At 36.7% G+C, this 20,036-nt stretch overlaps 1 protein-coding gene across 1 annotated transcript in view; it reads right to left on the bottom strand.

Annotated features, from left to right (window-relative positions):
• KLF12 (Kruppel-like factor 12) overlaps positions 1-20,036 on the bottom strand; it is a 371,693-nt gene that overhangs the window by 188,690 nt on the left and 162,967 nt on the right. The window contains exon 3 of the mRNA XM_004680096.2: positions 13,529-13,618. Within this exon, the coding sequence (XP_004680153.1) occupies positions 13,529-13,618 (90 nt within the window). The remainder of the gene's footprint in view (positions 1-13,528; positions 13,619-20,036) is intronic.

Here is a 20,036-nt window from a genome sequence, read left to right as displayed (position 1 = left end):
ACATCAATATTTTAAACAGTTCGAGTGTTTTTTAACTTCTAAATGAGTTATTCACTCTCTGAGTAGAGAAGAGGTAAAATAAAATGTCAATGACTAAAATGGGAACTACTTCTTCAAAGATCAAGTTAAGTACATTTCTCAGGATTCCATGGTAATTGGCTTAGAACTCCACAATACAATGCTGGGCTGACAATGGGAATTCACTGGGCTCCACAGGAATTCAAAGGTTACTATAGAAAGTGGCCCAGCACTATCAGCATCACACTCACTGTACTTCTTACGTGATTTCCTCACAATTCTGAGAGTTTTAAAGCAATGATCTGTGCCTTTCGGAACTGACCTTCACCTACCCATCAAGTTTGGGTACTGAAAACTCCAAGGATACGTAGAGCGCAAGGCGCACTGACTCCCCTCCAAGCCCACTGTATCAACCAGGGCAAACTTTCCCAGTGCCCTCTGCAGCCCTCTAGTGCTGCCTGGGAGAAGGAAGCCCTGTGGCTTGGAGAGAGGCCCTCCTCCAAGCCTGATGCTGCCAGTGCTGTGGTACTTCACTCTCTCCATGGCTCTCCAAATGCTGTAGGCATAAGGATCGTGTGGGGAACTGATGAACACTCAGGTGTTTTTTCCTGGCCCCAGATATCCTGATTCAGTAGGTCTCAGACAGGAGCCCAGAATATTTTGCAGTGGACTGCTGTCCATGTCTCTGGGTCTCCAAGCCCTAAAACTGACCTTTCCTCCTGTCAACTCAATTTGACCTCCTGTGTGACCAGCAATGCCTGCAAGAACACCTTGAAGCCCTGGCCAGCCCATAGAAATAATCACCAAACTACACTGTGTCTGCGTGAAAGCTTAATTTCTTGTTTTTCCAATGTGAAAAATGATGATCACAATACCTGTTCTATTTCATCTTTTCACTGAACTAATACAATAGTTAAGTTATAATGATAAGACAGTGCTCTGAAGAATGTAAAGATTCAAAGATGTAAAGCAAGACTGGTATAGCATGGTAGACTCTAAATTGTAAAACATTTAAGTAAGATAACAAAGCCTAATACCCTAAAATTTGAACTATAACACAAAATTTCATGATTTCAGGGTCTCTCATGAATATCTACTTAAAGCCCCTCCCCTCCCCCAGTTTTTTAAACAAGTATGTAGATAAATAATTTCATGATTTCAGGGTTCTCTCATGAATATCTACTTAAAGTCCCTCCCCTCCCCCAGTTTTTTTTTTTTTAAGATTTATTTATTCATACAGAATTGGGGTACAGGCCAGAGTTGCAGGGGCAGTGAGAGGATTCACCAGAGATAGAGTGGATGGCAGAACAGGCAGATTGACGAAGTACACTGCTGAGGGGAGCAGCGGGCAGGTCAGGAGAGGTCTGCCACACCATGTGGATCTCCTCCAGGGCAGGCGGGGATCTAACTCATGTGGAATTGGCTTAAGCTTCTTAGTGCAGTGCTTTAACCCGCTGCGCCACCAGGGAGGGCCCTCCCCCAGTTTTTTAAACAAGTATGTAGATAAATAAATAATGGCTATGTGAGAACCAAAGGTATAACAAGATACCTTATTTCACAAAACTAGGCAAAGTGGTCTTCACTCCAACTCTGAAAAATGTGGAATAAATGATTCAGTTTTAAGTACATATGTTTCTCTACTTGATTTAATTAACCCAAGTAACTGTGTAGCTATGCAGAATCAGGCTAACTTCAAGGTACCACATTACTGTAGGGTTCTGCTGAAATGAAGGATCACTAGAATCACACAGCATTTGAAGCCTCTAACTGAGAACATGACAAAGCAGCACTCGGTAACTCTGTGGCTCCATGAAATAATGGGCCCAAAGTAATCCCACAGATTATTCCCAAAACATTACACGGAATTATAGTGAAATCATATTAGATAAATGAAATGGCAAAAAGAATGTGAAAGGGTGTGAAGCATGAAACTCAAATGTCTAACCACTTAACTATAACACAGCTTTTATGTGAACAAATATCGATAATTTCAATTTTATCTAAATGAGTTCTGAAACAGCTGAACAGTCCTGACAATTCAGTACCACAGCAAGAAGGGGAAAATAGCACAAATGAGACAGTGAGGAAGGGAAGGAAAGAAACCAGTATATCAGCTAAGAGTGAGGAAGAGTCCCAGAGACACTGGATCACCCTAAGAAAGCACTTAGTGGTAGGCCGACATTCTCCTTTCATATTAGAAGTTAGAGGGATCTATTGTTCAAACAAAAGGATGAATTATACCCTCTTATGCTCAGGGGAAAAAAAAACTGTTCTCAAAAAGATCAACCTCACTGCCAACAAGTTTTTCCACACTACTTACACCTATCCCAGAATGTCCAATCATCTGTATTTCTTCTCCAAACTCTTGCATCAAAATTCCAGTTCCATTTTCATTTATATCATCAGACCTGCACTTCCTAGTACCAACACTAACTTATATCACTCACGTCCATGATGATTTCTAGGGATCTAATCTGTCCACAGCTCTACTGAAAATCTGAATAGCACACTAACTAGTGGTTGAAATATGCAGGAGGTTAAATCCATGAGCTGAAGGGTAAGTGTTAAATCCTGCTCTATAATCTGACCAATGCCACTGATTATCTCTGGTCTTCAGAAAAGTGATTTTATTATCATTTTCGAATTTGTTATGTGAATAAGAGGTAATGCAATACTCTGTACCATATCACTAATGAACTGACGCAAACATTAAATACACAGAAAGTGCTCTGAATTATTCAAAGATACATACAGATTGCAACACAGCACTTCCTGACATCATTATTCAGATTATGAACTCTAAAGAGCCAGGGGAAGTGCATTTCTAATATCAAAGAAATGCAAGTATAGATTAATCAAATAAAATTTAGTAAACTAATCAATAGACAACACTGTTTCAATAAGTAATTTTTATAAAACATGATAATAAAATACTGAAAATAGTTATTCAAGATTTGCAAAAATCAATGATGTTCCTTGATTGTCTCACTTAGGATATTTTTAACACTTGTCAAATGGCAGTTAGTATCACAGAAAAGCATTTGTTTTAGTTCAGACATACTTGTTTGTGACACAAAACCACATATTGAATTGCATGATCTCAAAGCAGCCACTTGACCATGGTTTATTACAACTGTCTTTACTGATAAAGTGGAGCTAATTCCCCACAGAGTCAGATGAGATGATAAAAATGACTTGGCATATAGAAATATCAATAAATTGTACCTTTCCTAGCTATACTTACCTAAAACTAATTTTAGCATATCCTCCAAATAACCATGGAGCTTCTTCATGTCAGATTATTATCTACCTTGTTCCTTAACAACCTACCTCATAAATGTCAGAACTGAAAGTCCAGAAATTAATTCTAAAATACATGTGGACATCTAGCTGATAGCAAAATAGCCAATAACACATAATGGAGAAAGGAAAACTTCTTCCATAAATGTTGCTAGGAAAACTAGACAGCTACATGCAGAAAAAGGAAAATAGACCACTATCTCAAACCATATACAAAAATTAATTTGAAGTGGATTAAAAACTTAAAACCAACCTGAAACTACAAAATTAATGCAAAAAGAAAATATAAGCAGCCTGTTCCTGGACACCAACCTATGACAGTTCTTTGGGACTAGGACTCAACAATGGAAGCAAATGCAAAAAAGAAACAAGTAGGACTATATTAAGCTAATAAGCTTCTGCACAGAGAAAGAATCATGCATCAAGACAAAAAGACAACTGACTGAACTGGAGAAGATACTTGTACATCGTACATCTGACAAAGGGTTAATATCCAAAATATAAAGCTCAATACTAACAAGATCGATACAACGAAACAATGGATTTAGCTTTAACAATGAATAATCTCAGCAGTTATTTTCAAAGCTTTATTGATAAAGATATAATGGGTTATGACATGAACCCAGCAATGCAACAGAAGTTTGAGAGTTGGGAATGAAATTGATCATGGAGATTGAAAGTCATCTGAACATTAGTTCATTTATGACTAGTAAGAAGTACATATTTCTTTTCTAAGAAAACCTCCTGACAATATTCCCTTAAGATAAGAAAAAAGATACATTCCTTTTTGAAAAATACCACATTCATAACCACTCATTAAGACACTAAATTGACGGAAACTGTCACCAGGTAGAATGAGCATTGCTAGTATAGTATACATTTTCCTTGGTGGTGTCTCTGATCTAATTTGTGAAGCACTAGTGGAGGTGGGGAGGGGGGAGTGTTGACCTCTTTCTGTTGTTACACATCTATGGAAGTCTGAATTCACAAAAGTGCTAACACAGAAAAAGAGAGCTTTCTAGAAGGTTAATCTAATAAATGCTGTCAACTCTGTTCACCTGGCTGACTTCTGAAATTAACAGAATAGTGATATTGCCCATGCAGCAATAGGGGAGAATTTCTGAGAATTTATTTAACAAATTTTTATCATTTGTTAAATAAATGAAAACATTTTTATATGAAAACAAACCTTCCTTATGTGATTAAGATAAAGGAGAGTTTCAGATAGTTCTTACTACAGACTACTGTGTGCACTGGTGTCTGAACCCCTGCAGGTGAATTTGCATTTACTGGAACACTCACTAAAACTTTCCCTAAGATCTGCCTAAATCCTTCTTAAACATTAATACTGTAGGTGGAATTATTTGATATCAGATCATTTCCAACGTTATAACTTAGTTATAAAGACTCAAAGTTAAAGCAACAAAGACAGCTTGCAGAAATGGAAAGATTCTGATTCCGTTTTATTGATCCATTTTCATATCTCTTACTGTTGTTTGATCTTGGTTTCAAGTATCTCTGCATTTAACTTATTGGGGATACTACATTGACGCAGTGTTGTTTACCAAGGCACATAAACACTTGGGATTCTTACCATGGTGATAGGCCCTGTTCTCTCTGGTGATAATGCTTGTTCTGAGGTCTGTTTTGCCTAATATTAACAGAGGCACTGAAGCTTTGCTTATGCTATTATTTAGCAAAACTGTACCATTTTTAGTTGTGTAGTTCAGTAATATTTACTATACTCAAGACTGTGTAACAGGTCTTTAGCACTTTTTCATATGGAAAAAAACAAACAAACAAACAAAAAACACAACCTGAAACTACTCATCAAACAGCTCTCCATTCTATTACCTGTTTTAGGATTCTGACCACTCTAGATTCTTTTAACCTAGGTATAAAACTTTAAACCTCTCCTTATGTTTACATTTAAACAAAGTTTCTTAAAGATAACATGTATTTCAGTTTTTCTTCTATTTCAAATCTCATGACAATCCGCCTTATAATTGAGGTGCTTAAACTACTTGCATGTTACTTAACAATCAATATATTATTTCAATGTACCATCTTGCTATATGCTACCCCTTTTCATAGTTTTGTTTTTAATTTTTCCTCTTTCCCTTCCTTCCTCAGATAAAATTGAGTATTTTTTAAAAAATGATTCTTGTTCATTTCCACCACTGATTTATTAATCATGTCTTGCTGCTTCAGTGTATGTTGTGGAGTGTGTCTATGTGTATGCACAGTGTCCATGTTTACAGTTACTTTAGAATTTATAAATACACAACCTGTAACTCAACATTCTAATAAAACCTACCACTTCACATTTAAAATAGTATATACTTACCACCAAACTTTATTCTCTATGTGCTAATACTGCCATTCATTTTCCTTCAATATGTTTATAAACTCCATAATGTAGATCTTTTTTATTTGCCATATATTTACCACTTTGTTCTTCCATCCCTTGTGTCGATGCAAATTTCTAAGTTTCCTTTCCCTTCTAACTAAAGTAGCTCTTTCTCTGTCCTGAATGGTGTCTGATAAGAAGTCTGATTTTCATTCCTCCCTATTATGAGATGCTTTCAAACCAACTGTCTTCATTACTTCTCTTCAGAAATTTGATTATTATATGCTATCAAGGCAGTTTTATCTGCTTAGGGTTTATTGAACATCTTGGATTGGTGGATTTATAGTTTGTGTGATATTTTGGTAATGTCCAGCCATTATTTCTTCAAATATTTCTCCCTCTCCATTCCTGAGAATAATTTTTTTTAAGACAACTTAGAAATTATTCCTCAGGTCACTAAGACTCTGTCCATTATTTTCAGTGATTATTTCTCTTTATGTTTTTATTTGAATATTTTATATTGTTATGTATACACTCACTGGTCTTCACATGAGTGCCACCCATGGGCCCCACTGATTTTTAATTTCCAATATTTTTTTAATCTAAAAATTAATTTTTATTTGAAAATTAATTTTATCCTTTTCTTCTCATTATGATCATATTTTCTTTCACATATGTGAATATATGTATAAGAGTTATTTTTTTTTAAGATTTATTTATTTGTGCATACAGAAGTGGGGTACAGGCCAGAGACTCAGGGGTGGCGAAAGACTTCACCAGAGACAGAGTGGGGAGCAGAACAGGCAGATCAACGAAGTACACTGCTGAGGGGAGCAGCGGGCAAGTCAGGAGATGTCTGCCACGCCATGTGGTCATCTCTGGGGCAGGCGGGAATCAACTCATGCGGAAGTGGTGTCAGCTTCTTAGTGCAGTGCTTTAACCCGCTGCGCCACCAGGGAGGGCCATATGTATAAGAGTTATTTTAAAGTCTATGCTTATTAATTCATTATTACTGTCACTCCTAAATAGGTTTTAGTGATTTACTTTTTCATTTGGTGATGGGCTATATTTTCCTGCTTCTTTTCCTATCTGATAATTTTAATTGATGCTAGGCCTTGGGACTTGTCATGATTAAACACTTTTCTGGATTTTATCCTGGCTCAATTATGATTAATTTGCAAACAAGTCTTCCCAGTTATGTCATAACAGAGTTTGTATCTGACTATTATGGGACTAATTCGACCCTCTAACTCACTCATGACCCTTCTGAGACCTCCGCAACTATGACAAGGTCTTTCCATTTCAGTATATGTCAACGTCATGTAACTCCAAAAACTGTCACTGCCTTTCTTATTCTTTCCTTGCATTGCTCCACATACAGATAAATACTCAGCCAAACCTTTAAGGAAACCACCCTGAGAACTGTCTGAGAACTCTCTTCAAACAGCTACTTGCCCTCTGTTACTGTCCCCCTTAAAAACTAGTTTTTCAAAACGTTAAAAGTATATCTAGCATATGACCCAGCACTATACTTGTAGATATCTACCTAAAGAATGCAAAACCATTAATGCACAACTATACAAGCACTCCCATGTTCACTGCAGCACTATTTACCTCATGCAAGTTATGGAAGCAGCCCATTAACATGAGTAGATTCTCTCTCTCTCTCTCTCTCTCTCTCTCCTCCCCACACACACACACAGGGGATACTATTTAGCAATAAAAAAGAAAATTGAAATTTGCTATTTGTGATAACATGGATGGAATTAGAGGATTATGCAAAGTAAGTCAGAAGACAAGCAGGGAATGATTCACTTGTGTATAATTAAAACAAACAAGCAAAATTAAATGAAAACAACTCCTAGAAATATGACTACAAAATGGAGGCTACCAGAGAAGGAAGGTGAAGTGGGGAAAGGGTACTGTAGGGAACTCACGGGACTAGGGTGGGGGATAATGGGTGCTCTGGTGGTATTTGGTGTTGTAACATACCTTTGAATAGATATGAGCCTAAATCCTGAGACATAAAAAGGTAAATGCAAAAAAATGTGTGTATGTATGTATATGTATATGTTTTATACATATATATATATATATATATATAAATTTCTTTAAAAAATTAGTTGCTCTGACCTTTCCAACTTCCAGTCCTGCCTGCTTAAGTTCTCTAGGCAAGAAGCAGAAGTAATTAGAGTTAACCTCCTTTTTTGCTTTATTCCCAGGGACAATAACCAAAATGTCTGTCATTAAAAATGTGAAAACCATTTTAATATTTTATCTGGTTTTTAATTGTTTATTATAGGAGGTCAATTTCAATCACAGGTAATCCTTGGTGGTCAGAAAAAATCTTCCTAAGTGTGAAGGTGGGAACTTCCTACAGCACATATGCAAATGTTAGCATAAGAAAACTAGACAGAGATGCATGCTTCACTCCAGATTGCTCCTTTTAACGTTTTAATTATTTATGCATTCAAGAGCTGGGGTGTAGCCAAAGATGCAGTGCCAGGGAGGTGAGAGAATTCACCAGAGCCAGAGTGCAGAGCAGAACAGGAGGATTGACTGAAATACACTACTGATGGAAGCAATCTGCTGTAACAGGAGACAGAAGAGGTCTGCTGCACAATGTGAGTCTGCTCCCTAGCCAGGAATCCAGCTCATGCTGAAGTGGGTGGTGTTATCTTGACAGCATTGAGACTTTAACCTCTGTGCCACCAGGAAGAACCCAAGATTGCTTGTTTTTCTAACACAGAGACTAGTACAAGGAGACCACAATCTTGCATAAACTGCACTATTCTAGAAATATTAATTTCTCAAGTCAAAATTCTTGAATTACACAGAGCATGAAATTTCTTTAAGAAGTGTTCCTATTAACAAAGCACTGACCCTATAAAAATGCAAATAACTCTTGGAGAGAACAGCATTTTACATTTACCTCAGTTAATGAGGCCCCCAGCTAGCACTGGTCATCTGCTGGCACCTTGACCCATCATAGCAGAGTCAAGGTGTCTGGATCATGGGTGGAGGAGAATGAAGTTCAAGGAGAAAGTACATTGCTAACAGAAAAGAAGGAGGGCAGAATTATCAACTTCACAGCTTTGCCCAGGGCAGGCCCTGAGGGAAAGGATTTGTCTGCCTGCTATATTTCCCCTGGGTACTATCTGTAATTACTATCACAGCTCATTGGTTTTCAATTCTTTCTATTAATACATTTATTGGCCACTCTGACATTATTAAAATCAGTCTAACTCTGCTTCTTCAGTGGAGAGGTTATCTCTTGATCCTAAAATATGAATTTTGCAAGTGCAGAGATTTTTTTTTCTGCTTCTCAAAAATGTTCTCCTCATATTAGCAATAACACAGCCTCTGTATGTTTTTCTTTGAAGCCAGGTAGTGACATGCAAAGATTTCTCTAAAGATCAAAAGATTTCAAGCAGTGGGTTATCAGAGAATACTAAATGATAAGCAAATTCATATTTCTAAGATAATTCCATCAATTTAGCAGTTAGGCTGGCTCCTGTTCCACAGTAGGGGAGGTAATAATGAGCCTCTGTTAAAGGGTAATGCAAGTGGCATTTTTACACAGGCTTCTCTTCTGATAAAATTGTTAAAGTAACATTGTCTTTACACACAGATGTACATGAAAATTTTTATGTTAAATTAAACATTGTAGTTTATAGTGGAAAAGGAAAAAATTAGGGTCCTAATGTGGTCTCCTCCCCATCCCACTAAAGCTACTGAATTTTAATGTAATGGCCTATCTTAAATAAGCATTTCACTGTTCATGTCTGGGTTCAGCAACAATACTTATATCTGCCTATATTTCTTTGTTAAGCTAAAAATTGAAGTGCTTATTCAAAAGAGCACCTGTCGCAAATTTGACAGTGTGACACTGACTCTCATAATAAATAGCATCTGAGTTAATCACAATTTATTGAGCCCTGCTTATTCATAAGTTCCTGTGCAAAATGGAGAATCATTAAAATATAAAGCATCAGCTCTAGTCTCCAGGAAGTTAGAAAATAGTTGGTTTGTCAGTGCTAGTCAATTCTTGGTCATATAAAAATGTCCTCAAACCCGTTAGTGATGTTTTGCAGAACAGTTTACAAGTTACCAGGAGAGGCCAACCATACAAGACAGGGAAAAAGAAACCAAAGGCTGCACCACTGGTAAGATACCGGGAATGAAATCGCGTTTCCTGTCTTTGAGTGGGAAACTTTCACTGCACATCTCTGCTGTAACAGTTCCAACACTGCTTCAGTCTTCTGTTTAGTAACATGTTAGAACAACCAAAGGCCGACAGCATTGAGAAAGTTCCTGTAACAGCATGACACAAGCACCAAAGGTGACAGACAAAGTCGTCCCGACTTTGCGTGCTGTGTCCCTGAAGTGTATCATAGGCGCATGAGCCCTTCCTGGGGCCGCTCAGTGGAGGATACTGTAGCCTTGATGAAACTGAAGAAAATGAAAGTGACTTTTCAGGAAACTCCAACAGTCATCTATCAAGATATCATGAAAGCTAGGGTGTAAGCGTCTGAGGATTCCAGACCAAAGGAGGTACACAGAGTTAGTGTCAATATGCCACAATATCCATCCAGTTTGCAGGGTTACAAAATAAAGACTCTATCACCCATGAAAAGGGGTCCTCCCATTTTATTTTTATATCCATGCATCCCTATGTGGCCGGTAGAGTCAGCTGATAATTAGCTGTCCACTGGTTTCATATTTGTCACTATGAATGTTATAATGCCGGCAGATTTTGAACACCTACCATGTGCCAGGAACTAGAAGAGACAGAAGTAAAGTAAAAGAAATAGTTCCTTCCCTACAGTTCTTATAAGAGGTTAGATTCGGAGTAAGAGACAATGGTCAGGTATAGACATTATGAAACTATTTAGAGAAGGAGGCAGGGGTGGTGGGGCAGAGTTTTCAGAGAACAGAGAAAGCAGACCATACACCTTTCCACAGCCTTTCTTTAAGCTCTGTCTATGCTCATCAAGTCCTGATTCTTCTGAGGGGTGGAGGGATACATAGAGACCAGTTGAAAGCAGAAGATCAAAGGGACTATTTATGAGAGAGAGACACTGGCTTTCGTGGTGCATTGAACCAGAAGGTCCATGAAAACAGGCAGACATTTCAAAAGCTGCCTGCAGTCTAAAAGGAGGGACTTTTCTTTCTCCGAGACTTCAGGTTAATGTTTGTGTCTTAAAAAGCGAGTCTCAAAATAAGGTTTTTCAGAATGATGATAGTATCCAACTACTGTGTCAACTTCAATGCATCTCATACATCGTTGTGAAGTACAGACACTTTTTTGTAACATGGTGAAGTGTAACATGTCACATCATTTCCCAATGTCTCTGATCACTTGTGATTATTTCCATTTTACCAATATGTTTACATTTTGTTACTAAGGATCAAAGTTCAACCATCCTTTCTTAGAGTCTTATAAGAAGTCAATAAATTTTCAGAATTCTAGTACTCCTTATGAAAAAAAGTTATGAAATTGAACAATGTATCACCTATCCCACTAACTTCTATGGAAACCACCAGTGAAGGAACCAAAAATGAAGTCCACTAAAATTCTAGATTTTATCTGTAATTTGAAAGAAGAGTTGATTCAAAATATTGCAAATGACTAAATTCAAATTATTGTTTTTTTCTAAGTAGTTGTGATATAGATCATTAAATACGATGGGTTTCATCTCTTTTAACTTTTACAGTAAAAGACAACAAAATTGAATCCATCATAAGCACATACAGAACCAAAGAAAATAATCAAATTTCTATCTTCCACCAAAATAAAGAATCTAAACAAAGGTTAAAAATACCAACCTTAGCTCCATTAACAAGAATGAAAATTGATTATTTTGAACAGAAATTAAGAAAAATCTATGAACCTACAATTTGTCCTATTCCTAATCTAAACAAAGGTTAAAAATACCAACCTTAGCTCCATTAACAAGAAGGAAAATTGATTATATTGAACAGAAATTAAGAAAAATCTATGAACCTACAATTTGTCCTATTCCTATTTGGCAGAATAAAGTATTCCATAAATAACGTGACTTGATTTCTTGTTCACACTGTAAATCACCTGAGAATACTGACTTTTGTTTTTCTATATCTACATCTTTCACAAAAACTTTACCTTTAAGCAAAAAAATGACAGTGAAAGGGAGAGAATTAGCTAGCTCCTGGCTCTGATCAGTGACTCAGGTAATGTTTTCTAACTGTTCTTCTGTACTTTGCTTCTTCTTCCAACATGCATGACTTGAACTGTTCAAGCATGACTTACTGCTGTTCAAATTGAAAAACATGATGTGAAATAAACACATTATTTTTATAAAATAAAATACACTATTTTTTCCTTTTTTCCATCAGTACGCTATCCTCTTTCAATGAGATGTAAATGACCTACAGGAACTGTTAAACTTAAATTTATTCATATTTCTATAAATAATCACTAATACATCTATGTTAAAACAAACAAACAAACAGAACTCCAGAAGGATTTATAAATCTTTGCTGTGATTTATGTTAATAGTAAAGGTAAAAACTACAAAATTAGAGGAGAGTTTAACTCTGACTAGAAAATCCAGGCAAACTCGTGATGACATTCACTGAGGCTATGATTATACTTAACAAATAATTAACAATGGACACAGAGTCCTTCTGTCCTGATAGTTTACCACATAAATCTTGGCTTTAGTTATGTTGTATTATTGGTTCACACACTATGAAGTTTTTTTTCTGAACTTCAGCCCCGAACACAGAGATGAAATGACACCCTCTGCCTGGATACAGTTCTGTTTCAGCCAGACTTGCACTGAAGAAAAGAAATTTATATTGAAATGCCATACACTCCTGACACAGGTTGTTCCAAAGTGGGGGCATTATTAAAGAGAGCTCCAAAGTGCTTCCATACCGATCCATGCCTTAGGACACCCCTATTATGAAATTCTTCTGCTTCTTGAGTATCTTGCTTCCCTGAATGTATCCTAGATGAAGTCATACATGCTGATTTTTAAAATCCTGAAATTTTATTCACACTTAAAATGTCTTGATTGCTCCTTTACAAAACATTTTTACTAACATTTCATTTTTCTTTTTGAAATAAGAGATATAGCAACAAGATCAAGATGACACATTTATTTAATTGAGGTCCTTTAATCAGTCATCTGCACTACCTCAGTGATGGTGTTTGGATAAGCAGGTAATTTGGTTTTTAAGGCGGTAGCGTGTGCTCAGGTACACCGCAGTGCATCCTCACTTAAATAGAAACTTGTCTGCCGATGCAGCAAACAGTTCCACTGTCCTTATCATTTTTAATTAGTAAAGCTTTATGAACTAACAATGATCAAATCTCTTATACCTTAATTTAAAAATCTAGCTATACCTTAAGACTTTACATTAGTCAGACCCTAATCCATCCATTTGCCTATAACCTTTTGCTTTTATGCACCTCTCTAACCCATGACCTCAGTTTTATCAACTGCCCACTATTCTTCATGAAGTAAAAAAAAGTAAATGCAAACCTCAAAAGAGAAATCCACCCAATAAACAGTAACACTCCCACACTGAGCTCTATTATTTCCTAATTTTGAAAGAACGCATTCACCAATTTTAATAGTCATGTTGATTCTTAGCAGACCACTATGCCTTCCCAATTTCAGGCAGTGCTTTTGTCCAAGCTTGTAAAATCTGAGGCTGCAAATGGGTGACAATCAGCATTACTCTCAGGTGACTTTCACTCAAAAGAGAAAAGTTCAAGCAAGGGAAGAATCTGAAGTATCTGCAAAGCTCAGGATGCTCTGAGGATGATAGCTACTGTCACAGAGAAGAGCATCATCAACTTCTGCTTACCCCTTGTTCAGATTCCAGAAGCTCTGTTTTGACTCTGACTGCCGGCATCCCATCAAGCATTAACATTCTGTTCTCAAAGGTGTTGATATTCTGACAATAAAAAAGAAAGAATGAAATTTAGCTATAGAGCATTCAAAAGGGGACATCTGGTAGACTTCTTTCATTGTAGTGCATTTAGCCCTGCTAACCTAATTTTTTAACAATGAAGTCTAATTAAATGAGAGTATCAGCATAACCAATTATTCCCCCCCCCCACATTCTGAACTTTCATTTGAAATAATGACCAAGAAGTTGAATTAATCAGTCTGATTCTCTGACCCTTGGGTTGAAGGTCAGACTGTAATAAACTGAAGGGAGCTTTACATTAATTTATATGGGGCTGGAACAAGTCATTGTACTTTTGCCACCATGGAATGAAATATAAGGTACTTTTCATTCTTCTTTAGTTCTGGAGATTGTTTTAAATACAGAAATGTATAAAACAGAAAACAGATACAAATTTATATATCCTCTCATGTTAATATTAACATTCAGATAATTTTTTAAATCAGGTAATAAAGTTCTAGGCACACTACATTTTGGAATCATGACAATCAAATCAAACGATGCCATATTAATAAAAGACATCTACTTTAAAATCAATGGACATGAATTGCAGATAAAACCTCAATTCTTAAACTGAAGTCATAACCAATAATAAATGAAAATTCATTTTCTATTCTGGTATGCGTTTGGCTCAAATTTATCAAAAGAAAACCTTATTTCTATAACAGCTCAATAGAATCTCAAACACCTTTTATAAACAGATTAAATCAAGGTCATTTTCTACTAATTTTCACTGCTTTGGGGATTTTTCTGAAGTCAATAATCTATGAAGAGAATTCGAAAGCCATGTAGTAGTGCATGCTTTAGGCCAAATTCAGGCTCATGTTTTAAAACATGTTTGGAATGTCAACTTTACCCTCAGCCACAGACTAAGAAACCAAAATGACTACATTTGAGATGAAGAATGATTATTTTTGCTCAATTATAGCACATAAATGCATGGCATTAAAGTGGTCTTTTTAAAAGATTGATTTCTACATATTTTACCTACGTGGCAATCAAGGTTAATATTTCTAAACATTCAGCTTTTCCCTTTCCATACAGTTATTTTTCTACCAAATCTCAACAAATAATAAATTAAGTGCTTTTATTACTAAATAATACCAACAGAGTGCAGTATCGTGAAGCTCTAATTATTTTTCCATTTTTTGATTCTTCTTTTTTGTTTAAGAAAAATAACCCAAGAGACAGAGAATTTATAGGGTCTCTTATCAGAGCTTTTTTTCTCAGAGAAATCAACAAGAAAAAAAAGCAGATTTACTCTAGAATTAACCAGTGAGCATTTAAAAGTTCCTTGTTACCTAGTTTATTAGGTAATAAAAGGAGGGAAACAAATCACTATCATGTTCTTTTCTTAGAAATGTACAATATAATTAAAACTGGCAGGATATACTTATCTTTTTTTTTTTTTTTTTGCTTTTGATGTGTCCACATTTTTAAAGCAATTTGCGTTCTAACAGATAACTTAGAGCAGAAGGAAACTATAGTAGTGAGCTCAGTGAATTTGTTTCAAGGCAAAAACATTTTCACTGAGGCTGGTGGGCTGCTTCACATCGGACATAGAGCTCACTTCCCAGTGTGTCACTTGCTTCTGTAGTTGGAGGCAGCCGGCCTGGCTGCTACCACAGATCTCAGGAAAGCCTTCCCTGCAGCAGCCAGCCCCCCATCCCCTGCCTTTCCCAGCAGAGCCAGGAATCTGAGGCAACAAAGCATCCCCTAAGCTGTTCGGTGGGTAGACAATGAAGGATGAGTTGATATTGCTTCCTACCCTGGAGGAGGTCTTGCCCAGACAAAAAGGAAAGAACAAGCCTTGCAAAGGAGGGGAAAAGACAAAGAGCTACTCTGGAAAGGCAGGTTTAATGAACTGTTAGAATCTGATTAGAGGCTAATGTCCCTTTTAGTGCTTTGTACCAATTTACAGCTGATATACTTTAACCATTTTCTTCACCGGCTGTGATAAACTCATTAGTTTAAAAAATGCAAGCTAACCAAAGTCTTTGAAGTTAAAAACTGATAAATCATGAAAATATGACCGGGTTCATGTTTCATTTAGCATATTTAAATATCACTAGATTTTATTATGATGGGTAGTTTTTTTATATCATTGGTCTTGAAAAATTTCTCGATGTGCTAAAGATAAGGTATGTATTTTTAGCTTCAAGTGAAAATTAACATATTTTCAAAATTTTTTTAAGAAACTAGTTTCCCCTGGGAGTATTTCTTCCCATGATTTCCCAAGAGCATCCATAATCACAACCGTTAAAAAACCATAAATGACAATGTTCGTGGGTAAGGAACCAAGTCTTAACTATTAAACTCTTACACTAGTGCAAGTTCAATCTGCCCTTATGCCTGACAGCTATATTGCAAATATATATTGAAGCTATTTATCTCTTTATTGATGATTCTAACCCTTTTCAGAATAAACATAAGCACTCAACATCAATCAAACCATCAAATCTTACAGAAAAGTGTGTGATTTTTAAAGAGAGCCTCGTAACTGTAGAGCATTACGGATACAGTCCTTGGAACAAAATACTGATGGATTTATCTTTCTGAACTAAAATCATGTGCATACAATCTCAGTTGACTGTACACGTGAAATGTGCAATAAACGCATACTTTGAAACTGCTGTCAATCCTATCTTGCCATGATCTTAATCAAAACACATTTGTTACAGAATCGATAGCTCAATTGATTCCCAAGAGGTAAATGAAATTATGTTGTCATCAATCTTAGTGACATGTTACTGTGTATTTATGTTGTGACAAACATTTTGATATCATGCAACTTTCATGATTATAATTTGGGCATACATCTTATGCCATTGAGCACATGTACACATATACATATGATATGCATACGCCTATGCGCTTGTTACTCAGAATAAATTTTATCAATTAAGGCAAAAACTACCATCAAAGTCACTGTCAGGAGGTCGGCCAATCACACAGAGAGGGGATGAGAATGCTACTCTGGAGAGATGCTGCTTGACAGTAGCTCTCCTAATCAAACTCATAAGCACAAGCACTGAGTCTATCATTTAAAAATATTTTGAATGAAATGTGCAGGAAGGGAAAGGCTGATGTCAACAATCACAGCTCATAAAAACAGAAGTGAATCTCCAGGCCAACTACTATAATCTGCCCTGCTATTCTCACAATACAGATCTTTTCCTCTCCCTCCTCTTGTGTGTGCTTTGCACAATTAGAGTAATGAACCCAGCCAGTTAATATTCAATAGACCTAATTTTTGTACAAGGTGTCCTTTCACAAGCCAAAAATATTTACTGGTAATTTTTGTCAGCTTTGGAGGCACAGTACATATTCACTTAAGTTTATATCCATCTTAAATCTTTTAATTTGGCCACAAATATTGAGAAATAGGAGTTGTACCACCCCTCACGCCCATGCTCACAGCCCATATTAAAGGGTAATGTAAGGGACCTATAAGTGACAATTCAGTATCCATAGCATCAAGCTGATTAAGGCACTTTCATGAACGATTTTTAAAAGTTTATGATGCAAGCAAGCCAACTGATTGAAAATGTCATCCTTTGAGTACTTTGAACAACAGAATTAGATCACAAGTTAAGTAGGCTTCTGTTTCTAAAAAAGAATCCTCTAAAAAGTCAACCTCTCTTCCTTGACACATCTCTCACACACCAAGAATAACAATAAAAGTCAATAATAGTATTTTTTTTTCAAGTCTTTCCCACATATGCGCCAGTATAACCAACTATTAAGTTACTCTGGAAAAATATAACTATTTTATCCCAATGCTAGATCTTGTACTGAGGTGCAAGAGAATCAGTGAATTCCTCCTGTATTTAGGTAAAGACCAACAAATCTAAGAGATTAGAGTCAAATTCAGTTGATGCTTTCAATTACTTACTGGTATGCAATAAATCACATAGGAGAAAACAACAGTCATTTTATTGCTATCTTAGTAACAAACATAATAACAACACTTAAATTCGCACACTTACTAAGGATCAGATCCTGTGCTAAGAGCTGTGCATATAGATACCTGGCTAGTCCTCCCAAAAACCCAAGAGGTTGTTACTATATTATTTATATTATATTATATTACATCACATTACACTATACTATACTATACTTTATTGTCAGGCACTTAAGCCACCATCAGGTTAGTTGTTCAAGGCCACAAGAGTAGCAATGGGTACAGCTGTCACAAACAGAATGATCTGACCCAGCATGAGCTAACAACAAGGGCTTTCTCCCTCCCTCTTGCCTTCTTTCACATAATTGATGAGATGCCTTTAACTTACTGATAGATCTCTGTATCTGTAAGCATTTTCTATATCAAAATGAGAAAAAAATATGAACATCTTATTGAAGGTCCCAAGAGAGGAGCTCTGGAATCTCAGTAACAGTACTCTCATGGCTGAGCTGGTATTTACTCACTGAGTCAAGTGTGTAACTTTTGTCATTGTTTTGGGGAAACAATAATAAGAGGTCAAGTAAGTCTCTGGTTTCAAAGCTATTTCACATTTTTTCTCTAAGTCACATTTTAAACATATTTTTTTGGCTTAATGAGAGTATACATTCCTATCCTAGAAATAAGTCAGAATTAATTTAGCAAGTCAGTCCCATCCTAATTTCCACATCTAGAAAATCTATGGTAATCTAATTTGTTACCCCACATATAGAAAATCTTCTTAACCTTGGTGGCTCATTCAATAGTTTCACAATAGTTTCATGTAGTTGTAAGAAACAGTGACTTCATCTTCTTAATTTTACACTCAAGAGACACATGTGTGGGAATAGTTAATTTATAATCAATCACTGAGTGACAAAGCACATTTTTCTATGTGCGCATACTTAAACACTAGTAATTTATTTTTGTAGAGATATATGCATAAACAAGGCACCTGCAATGGTACAAAATAGATATCAGTTCAAGCATAGACTTTCCCTTCTAACTTTTTCTTTCATCTTTCATTCCTTTGCAGCATGGCAACATGGATGTCACATTTAAGGTGACAAGGTCCCCACATTATAGGAAACTGTGTCTCTCATAAGGACTTGCAAACCCATGCATGTACCACAGCAATACAGATTTTCCTAAATAACAAGAACCTTCATTTTCATTTCCAATATTGGTGAAGAACAAAATTAACCCAACAATGTATAGCTTAGATTAATATTTTCAGTTATACCTCTACGTGATGATTGCCAAATTGGGCATAAAAAACAGAAGTTCCTGTTCAATCTGCTAAAAGATGTTTATTAAAAGCGCAACCAGGACCTCCCTGGTGGCGCAGCGGGTTAATGCACAGCACTGAGAATCTGAAGCCGCTTCTGCATGAGTTCAATTCCCGCCTGCCCCGGAGGTGACCGCATGGCGTGGCGGATCTCTCCTGGCCCACCCGCTGCTCCCCTCAGCAGTGTGCTTCGTCGATCTGCCTGTTCTGTTCCCCACTCTGTCTCTGGTGAGGCCTCTCGCCGCCCCTGAGCCTCTGGCCTGTACCCCAGTTCTGTATGCACAAATAAATAAATCTAAAAAAAAAAAAAGTGCAACCAACTCAACCTAATGAAATGAAAGCCAACGTCTACTGCTGTCCTTTGCAAAGGGACACATTTTCAGAAATTTGTAATAGATGCACCCCCTTTTTTCCTTTGTTAGTATGCAGAAGATGGTTAAGTGACATTGGAAACTTGAAATTACACCTTCTACCCCAACATTCATACAAATGGACAATTATTTTTAGCACTTGAATTCTGGGGCCCTGCATAATCTTGGGAGTTGTAAACCACCCCCATAAAAAGACAATGAGGGCCACTACTATGGCAGAGTCATCTCATTCTACCCACGCCTTGTTCTTGCACCCTAAGGCCCTATGGGAGAAAAGGGGCACATCGGGGACAGCTGCACAGAAACTAGGAAAATGTTATGGCAAGAGACACACCAGACCACAACCCACAACCAAACAAACCCTACAGAAGAGGGCAAAATTTCAGCTCACCTGGGCAGGTATTAACAGTGCAGGGAGAGATCGAAGATGTAGAACCAAGCAGCTGGGGTAAGGATGGACCAACAACTGGTGTCGATGACACATAAAGGTAAGAGAATTATTTGGCCATAAAGCAGAAAGAAATCTTGTAATTTCTAACATGGATGAATCTTATATTGAATTATCTGAAATTATGTTGTCAGATAGAAACAAACACCATATGCTCTCACTTATATGTGGGTTGTAACACACACACACACACACACACACAAACTCATAGAGAACAAACTGGTGGTTGCCAGAGGTTGGGGTGGGGGTGGAACATGTGGGGGGATAATGTAATAAAAGATTCAAATTTCTAGTTATAAATAAATAAGGCAGAGTATATAATATACAGCACAGTGACAACAGTTAATAACTCCATA

This window comes from Condylura cristata, unplaced genomic scaffold (genome assembly GCF_000260355.1).
Source record: "Condylura cristata isolate star-nosed mole 26May11 unplaced genomic scaffold, ConCri1.0 scaffold00010, whole genome shotgun sequence".
NCBI classification, from domain to species: Eukaryota; Metazoa; Chordata; class Mammalia; order Eulipotyphla; family Talpidae; genus Condylura; species Condylura cristata.
The sequence above is the reverse complement of the archived record's forward strand: the minus strand, read 5'-3'. Positions and strand labels throughout refer to the sequence as shown.